The 8,577-nt window shown below is 42.4% G+C and overlaps 1 protein-coding gene across 1 annotated transcript; it reads left to right on the forward strand.

Annotated features, from left to right (window-relative positions):
• The first annotated feature begins 1,596 nt into the window (after positions 1-1,596).
• tm2d2 (TM2 domain containing 2) lies at positions 1,597-8,269 on the forward strand. The gene is made up of 4 exons (XM_034692157.1): positions 1,597-2,007; positions 4,079-4,166; positions 4,247-4,362; positions 6,635-8,269. Exons 1-4 carry the CDS (start codon positions 1,742-1,744, stop codon positions 6,846-6,848), a joined length of 684 nt encoding a protein of 227 aa, XP_034548048.1. The 5' UTR covers positions 1,597-1,741; the 3' UTR covers positions 6,849-8,269.
• Positions 8,270-8,577: the final 308 nt, after the last annotated feature.

Genomic DNA, 8,577 nt, shown 5'->3' on the forward strand with positions numbered 1-8,577 from the left:
AAAATTAGGTGAATAAAAATGTTCAGAACTCAGGACAATAATTATTTTCTTCTAAAAAACGTTGTCTGCTGGTCAGAAAAGTCTTAAAAACAACATGAAAAAGAAGTGTGATGAAGTCCAGATCATGATCCTGCCATAGAAAAATAACGATACAATATTTTTTCCCATATTGCCTGACCCTAATGAAAACATTTTCCCCCAGAAGAAGATAACGTTTGCTAATCTTTACATGGTACTTTCTAGTTACTGTTTGATTGAGAAAACATTTAAAGGGGACATATCACGCTTTTTTCATCAATATATATTGGTCTAAGAGGTCCCCAAAACATGTCTTTAAAGTTTATGCTCAAAAAAACACATTGAAATCAGATTTTGGCATGCCTGAAAAGTCCTCTTCTTCATTCCTCATCAGAACACTCTGTTTTCTCTCTGACCACGCCCCCTCAGGAAGTGGATGTGCCTCGGCTCTCCAGCACGTTGATCTAATGTTTACATGTTGGCTGAATATACACGGCTGCTCAGAGATCGCGTTACTTCAACCCTCTGAATCTGATCCTGACGGAGAGGCGCATGCAGCAGGACCTTTCTGAACGATTGGTCACAGATTTAGTGTTTCTTGTTGTTTTATTTATCAGTATGTTGACGTGTGTCTTGGTACACAGCTACGAACATGTAGCTATGTGGCTATGCTAACTAGCGCTAGCACTTATCCATGATAAATAAAAATCATCCACTAGATCTTCAAATCTGCAGACGTGGGGAGTAAAACCGACCTCTGCCAGAGAGGCAGCAGGACCTTTCTGAAGGATTGGTCACAGATTTAGTGTTTCTTGTTGTTTTATTTGCAGTATGTCGACGTGTGTCTTGGTACACAGCTACAGCTACAGCTACGAACATGTAGCTATGTGGCTATGCTAACTAGCTCTAGCACTTATCCATGATAAATAAAAATCATCCACTAGATCTTCAAATCTGCAGACGTGGGGAGTAAAACCGACCTTTGTGTTTATTAAGACAGCCTACAACTAGCATGCCTCCCTCCTAAGCTCCTTGTTAGCACACATTTGTGCAGGTAATGAAAAACGGAGGGGGGGTTCAGTATTATTTTATACAGTCTATGGGCTGAACAAGCTCCGAGCTCTGACTCCGTTACAGACCGGATATTGTTGTTACGTAACAAAAACACGGAAGTCTGAAACGGCTCGTTTCAGCACACATTTACAGAAAGGTGGAGAAATCAGAACAGGGGCAGAATGGATTTTTTTCATTCTCGGGGGGTTTGTAGACATGCCAGGGAAACATATTTCAGGTAGAGAACCATTAAAAAGTCAATTTTGCATGATATGTCACCTTTAAAATAATTGTTATTAAATATTTCATATATAACTTTTAGGATTCCAAGGTCTCAGCAGGAGCCACTGGCCCTGAGATATTCTGACAACATCAAATGTGGCCCTCTTTGAAAAAAGTTTGGACACCCCTGGTCTATGGTCTTGATGCCAAAATATAACACAGATAATAAACCCAGCCTGTGGAGGGCAGTATTACACCTTCCAGTGTACAGCCCATAGGTACAGCCTGCCGGGATTCCATTCGAAGAAGAAGAAGGAGAAGAAGAAGCGCTTACTGATGACGCCATCAAGAGGCGACCTAAACAAACCTTCCCCTGGTAGAGAGCTGTTGTGGTTGTGAACCATGTCTGGTGATTCTTTAAGATAAACGCAGTACTCTGAGGGTGACAATGATTTCAGTGAGTTACATCCTGCTGTGCGGACAGTTCCTGCTCCTCCTGACGGTCATTCTGTTACAAAGTCTGGATGGGATTCACTCTCAAAACTCAACGACGATGGAGACTCCCTCCACGTCCTCCGGTCAGGGAGCGACAGCAGCCCCGTTCAGCGAGCAGCCAGCAGAGACCGTGAAGTACGAGTTACCTGCTGACAGTGTGAATAACACAGAGAGCTACGAGTACAGACCTCCATCACCTGTCGTCCTCTGCAGCTACCTGTAAGTATCACAGGCCTGTTAGCATGCTGTTAGCATGCTATCTCATGCTAATCATGTCAGCTGCTGTTTGAAGCTGACATCTGAGGGTTCTCAGAGTCACTGTAGATAATAATCTCCACTTCATTCAGATTTAGATCATGTACTAATCCTCAGATAAAGCGGTCACTTCTGAAAAATGCTTGAAATTGGAACTCCGTCTCTAAAAAGGATCATTTTGAACTCGATGCTAACAAGTGTACAGTGACAACAACAGACCTGACATGTTAGGAAAGTCTACGATCAATAAGGTTCACTGATCACATGTGAAGATGCCACATGTTGGGGAAAACTGCACTGAAAAATAAAGCAACAATAGAAGAATGTTTCTGAGCACAGAACTACAAAGACTCTGGAGATTTCATCGTTTACATGTTATTTAAAGATCCAGAGAATCTGAAGACATCTCTATGAGCAAGGGACAAGGCCAGAATCAATGTTGGATCCCTGTGATCCTAGGCCTTTAGATGGCTGTGGCTCAATCTGAAGGTTGATGGTTTGATCCCAGCTCCTGCAGTCACATGCCAAAGTGTCCTTGAGCAAGACACTGAACCCCAAACTGCTCCCCCTGTTCAGCAGTGTGTGAATGTGTATGAATGAGATTAACACTGATGGTCCCGTACTATAGCAGCCTCTGGGGTGCCATTTGTAAAGTTGTGCACACTGAAAATAAAAGCTGCAATTCTCCACATTTAGCTCCAAAACTTTATAAAAACGTAGAGCTTTAAGAAATGTAATTATTGGGATAAACAACCCTTGAGATTTGCTATCTCGTTTTAGAAGGGGTCCCAGACAGACAATGACAAATAGAAACAGCACAATACAAAATATACAACAAAACATGAATCCTTCAAAAAAAAGGCAATAAACAAACAAAAACAACAACAAAAAAACCCCCACAAACAGTTAGACAATCAACTGACTTGATGCCGACAACAACAACAACAACAACAACAACAGGGGTTGGTACAACCATAAATAAGCTACAATTGACAAGAGAAAAATAGAATAAAATTCAATAAACTAAAGGAGCATTGATCAAACACACACAAAATAATAATAATGATCGTCATAAAAGATAAATGAATAAATAAGTAAAGGAGGTAGAGGAACAGTGAGGGCTTTACTGAAAACATGAACAGTTTGTTTTGAGGTGGGAAAAAAAATATTTTTTAAATAAGGGAAAAGAAGATATAGAACAAATATTTAAAGGTAAATTATTCCAGTAGGAAGGAACATAAAAGCTTTTTTTTACCAACTTCCTTGGTTGCAAATGGTTCCATCAAAAGAAAATGATCTGGACTTCTTAATGAATAACATGAAGTGAGAGGTATTAAATAATATTTCAAACAATCAGGATAGTTCAAATGAAAGAATTTAAAATTAAACTGATACCAGTGAAAAAGTCGTCTTATGTCTGTAGTAGGGATGTACAGCTTAAGTATTTTCCTTGGTGGATTTTTTGAAGTGTTAACGATCAATTATTGATTAATCAATCAAAAAAATAAATATATATATATATTATTTTTATGTCAAAAACAATGCCAAATACGTTTTTTCCACCCAAATTTAATTTTCTGCAGCAACAAAATGCATATAATGACGGTATTGAATATTGGTGTACAACATGTTTAACACTGATTATCAACGATCAGGCTCATTAAAATATTCTCTTCAGACATAATCTCATAAAGTGAAGGCTCATAATACTAACAGAGACGTACTTCAGACTCACAGTGTCCAGTTTTCTGTCTACTCGTTCTTATGTAGAAAAATAAACATGTGTATTCGGTCAGGTGTCAGCTGGGAGTGCAACCGGATCATAATCAGTCCAGCTGCAGAAAAGCCCAGACGGCTCTGATGTTGCTGCTCTGTAAACATAGCATACTAGGAACTCCCACCAGTCTGTTGGCTTTGTATCTAAAGGTGGGGAAATGTCCTGTCCTGTTTAAATTTGTCAACCATTTGAAGGACATTTGATTGTGTTTCTCTACTTAACGAGTGCTCACTCTGCTTTTTGTTCTTTGTAATGAAGACCTGAGGAGTTCATCTTCTGCCAAGACCCAGTGGACCATGCAGGGAACAACAGTGCGTACTTGGAGATGGGCCATGGTTGTGTTGGGGTACGTTTTTATTGATGTATTCAGAATGATATCCATGAAGTTCATCACTGAGACATTAACTGTTCTACTTTTATGTTCAGTGGGGCGGCCAGACTCAGAAAGAGGTGAACCACACACCCGTCATCTGCACCGCTCTGGATGACATAGAGTGTGCCGGACCCCGAGAGTTCCTCAGAGGAAACGTACCGTGCATCAAGTAAGAGACACGAATGTTCCAGAAAAACTGGAGTGTGATTGGAGGAATGTTGTCTGTCACATTCATTACAGGCCAATCAGAGCAACTAAACACATGACGTAGCAGCAGAGATGAGCAGCAGCCGAGGCGTGAACCACATAATGCAGGCTGGATAGACAGCCGTTGTTCTGTTGGTGCACGGTTCTTGCTGGTGTTGTAAAGAACGTGTGTGCATGAAAGGCCTTTGCTCTTCTTTGATGAAGTTGTCTATGCTTATCTCCTCACAGGCAGCCTTTGTTTTTGGGCTTGCAATCACAACACAAACGGCTCTTGACTGGTCAGGTTACTGTCTCCAACTCCAACTATGAGGTTTAAACTGAGAGCCTAGCAGCTGGGATTGAATCCAGTGTGAGGCTGTCTATGTTTCCAGATTTACAGATAGTGGTCAAAGACACTTAAAATACCCCGTAGCTCAGGGGTGTCAAACTCAAATACACAGAGGGCCAAAATGAAAAAATTGGTGCAAGTCAAGGGCCGGACTGGTTTAATGTTTATTGCAAAACTTATTGAAATTAACTTATTGTACTTATTGAACATTGAACTAGCAAAGCTTAAGTTATTGCCTCTAAACATTAAATAAATGAAAAATGTGTTGTATTAATTTCTTATTTCTCAATCCGTAGCTTATCTAATGAATGAGCTTTACTAGTTTCTTATGAAAATATTTTAGCAAAAAAAAATCTGCAAAGAAAAACCCAAAATACCCTGTGGTAGTGAGAACAAGTGCAAAAAAGGCAACATATTAAAGCTCAGTCTGCTGCTCTGTGATGCACACTAGTCTAAGCCAGATACTCAGCATCTCATCTTGGATGCAAGTTCATCAATGTTTGGGGTCAGGCTCTGAGCTGTGAAGGTGTTCATCAGTAAGACGACTCCTGTGAGATGTTTTGTTTAACTTCATCAAAGAGAACAGTTGTTCGCACAGGTAGTTCGGCAGCACGGAAAATGGCTCAAGTTTTCTTGCAGCATCTGCGTCTCCTAAAGGCGCAGCTTGGTTTTATAAAGCCCTCACTGCAGCGAACATGTCTGTGATCACACGGCCCCGCCCCTGAAGCTGCAGGTGGAGCGCGTTGAGATGGCTCGTGATGTCACACAGAAACGCCACTTCACACAGATCTCCTCACGCAACTCGAAACACCTTTACAGCACTTTTCCTTGGCTTAGCCATCGCACCTCTGTGTGATGGGGCAAGTCACCATATTCTGAACCCAACTCCTCCAGAAAAGACTTGAACTGGTGCTGATTTAAACATATGGCTCTTATGAAGTTAACTGCTCGTGTTATGGTGCTCATCACATGGTCCATTTTTCAAGGCTTTGCCACACAGTGATTCCTGATGTATGATGCAGTGATAAACTGTCTGCTCACCTGCGCTGTTTTCCTCCCACATCTTCTCCCGGATCCTGCCCACTAATCCACTCTTTTGCCTGCACTTCACGGGCGCTCCATCCGTCGTCAGTCCCACAGGTTTATCCAAAGGCAGCCTCATTTCATTTACACATCTGGATACCTCTTCAAAGAGATCTTTCCCCGTAGTTATGCCATGCATTGATCTTAATCCTAAAAGTTCCTCTGTTGCGCACATGCATATACTCTGCCTCCCACCTATCTTGAACCCCCCTGTTTTCAAAGTCCACCTTTCGTTTAGTTGTTTTGGGGGGAGAGGGATATCTGAAAGTTGACTGCAGGTGACTCGCTTCATAAGGCTGATGATGAGCGGAGTCGGGTAACGTCTCTCGCGTGCGGGCCCTCGATTGACATGCAGTGCATTGTGGGACTTGTAGTTTTAGTGGTGCGTGCAAAATACCGTCGGGCCAGCTCTATAAATAATTTGATATCATCTCGCGGGCCTTGAGTTTGACACATATGCCGTAGCTGATCCTTTCCTGAAGATTAAAACCTGCAGTAACCGGACAAAACCACTAGAGAGCAGTATTCACATTCCCCTGACCTTTAGTTTCTGGTGTCTTTCACGTTCTCTTGACTTCTCTGCCTTCATCGGCAAATGAACTTCATCACTACAGAGCCTGCACACAGATCAGAATATCCTGAACCAGTTTAATATCTTCCTTCACTTAGTTAAGAGAGTAAGAAATAGATTCCAGACTCTTCACCGTGACCTCTTTGAATGAACTTGTTTTTTTTTTAATGTATCTCATCACATGCTTCATCTTTGTGTTCACTAAAGTCCAGCTGACAGAAACTGATGACCTGCTGTTGGTTTGATACACAGATACACAGGACACTACTTCATCACCACGCTGCTGTACTCCTTCTTCCTCGGCTGCTTCGGGGTGGATCGGTTCTGCCTGGGCCACACTGGCACCGCCGTTGGGAAGCTACTGACCTTAGGCGGTCTGGGAATCTGGTGGTTTGTTGACCTGATCCTGCTCATCACCGGCGGCCTGATGCCCAGCGATTACAGCAACTGGTGCACCTACTACTGACCGACTGTGGAAGCATTAGTTAGACGTGGAGGGACATGAGGGATGTGGTCTGGTCCTGGTCCTATGACCGTGCATTACAACGCTAGCTGTTTACTGATTTCCCCAGGAGGATGGTCATGACATCATACCTCGCCGTGGTGTCATCTAAAGTAACTTCATCATCCAGTTAGACCGTTTGAGAAGTGCCAACAGAAAGAGGTTTGTGGTGCCTTTTAGGCCGGGCTCGGTCTACACAAGTCTCTGACTGATATAAGCCTGACACCCCGGTCCTCATGACCCTGGTTGGTTCCAACGTTAAGCCCAGTTTTCAGTAATCTTAGAGCTTTTAGGATCCAGTTTCAATCACCATAAAACTTGATGTGTGTTTCATTCAGTACTTCATTTGTACAAATCCAGGTCTTAAGAATGAGCTCTTGAGCTGGTGAGTTAATTATCTAAATAAATATCTGAGTAAATACTGGAGCCTGACTGATGTACATGTGTACTGTGGGCTCAGCGATGTAGGTGTCGGGCATTGTTCTCCATGTTTTCTGGAGCAACAGTTCCAGTTGTTATTTAACATTTCGTTCATTCAGCCACGTCTTCTCAAATCCAGAATATTGCACCAAGAATCCCAGAAATGATCTTGAAGATACTCTACAGTTTCCTGAGGGCAGCATCCCACACCCACTCCTGACAGCTGACCTCATTCAGACTCCCAAACAGCCCTGCTCTGCCTCTCTGCTGCTTTCATGTGTTCCTGCTCTGGCTGATATACGACACAGCCTCAAGCAGAAAAGTCAAGACGGACAGTATTCACACAAGTCACCAAACGTTCAGAGGGAGCAGCAAGTCTTCACCCCCCATTTCACCGGGCTGAAGGTGTACGTGCTCTCTCACGGATGGAGCAGGTTTCTTTACCCCAGGATGCAGAAAGCCTTTTGAGATCATACAAAGTTGAATGTGAAGTGTTAAGATCCTGCCGTTCAAACAGCACGTTCCAGATATCATATCCCGTCTCTCACGTCTGTTTGTTTTTTCCCCTTTTATCAGACTGTTTCTCCATTTCACACTCAAATCTAAACCCAGCTGAATATACATGCATACTGATGTGTCCTGGTCTTGTAATATAATGTAAATAATATTGATCTTCCTAAAGGAAGCTAGAAAAGTGTCCATGTTTTTATTTATGGTTCAGTCTCCTTCACTATTTATTTCCAGTCCATGTCCTGATCCTGTTTCTGGTTCTGGTGGCCCCCCCTCACAAACTGTGTCCCCTGTTGAAGAGATGAGCTGATGATGAAAACAGAGCCATTGTAGATCTCTCCTTTTGTCTTAAAACCCGCTCCCCCTTTAGTGAACTTGAGGAGCAGTCCAAAGTGTCTTATGTTCTTTTTTCACCATGTACAGCTGTGATGACTTTAATAAAAGCATCTGATGAAGTTTGTTTGCTGTCTCTCAGACCCACAGCTTTATGAGTGCAGTCCAAGGGGTAGTCGGTCTCTGGGTAGAAAGTGGCTTAAAGATGGATTACATGTAGACATTTAAAGTATCAAAGGACTAGAAAGGTAAATATAAAGGGGAATCTTCTGACCGACACAGTTTGTTGCTCCTGGGCTTAAAATGGATCTGTGCCGTGCTGAAAGAAGGACAAGTTTCCAAAATCTGTAGAATCCTGAAGACAATAATATTCATCCTCTTATTTTGTAACACCTTGGCTACCCAGAGTCCTGACTGCTGCAAATGCTGC

Source organism: Notolabrus celidotus, chromosome 9 (assembly GCF_009762535.1).
Source record: "Notolabrus celidotus isolate fNotCel1 chromosome 9, fNotCel1.pri, whole genome shotgun sequence".
Taxonomy (NCBI): domain Eukaryota; kingdom Metazoa; phylum Chordata; class Actinopteri; order Labriformes; family Labridae; genus Notolabrus; species Notolabrus celidotus.

Bases quoted from the DNA above. Each gene is read 5' to 3' on its own strand.
- tm2d2 (XM_034692157.1), top strand. From the start codon at position 1,742: ATGATTTCAGTGAGTTACATCCTGCTGTGCGGACAGTTCCTGCTCCTC. The intron at 4,167-4,246 runs GTACGTTTTTAT...TTTTATGTTCAG, and splicing joins TGGGCCATGGTTGTGTTGGG to TGGGGCGGCCAGACTCAGAA. The intron at 4,363-6,634 runs GTAAGAGACACG...TTTGATACACAG, and splicing joins GGAAACGTACCGTGCATCAA to ATACACAGGACACTACTTCA.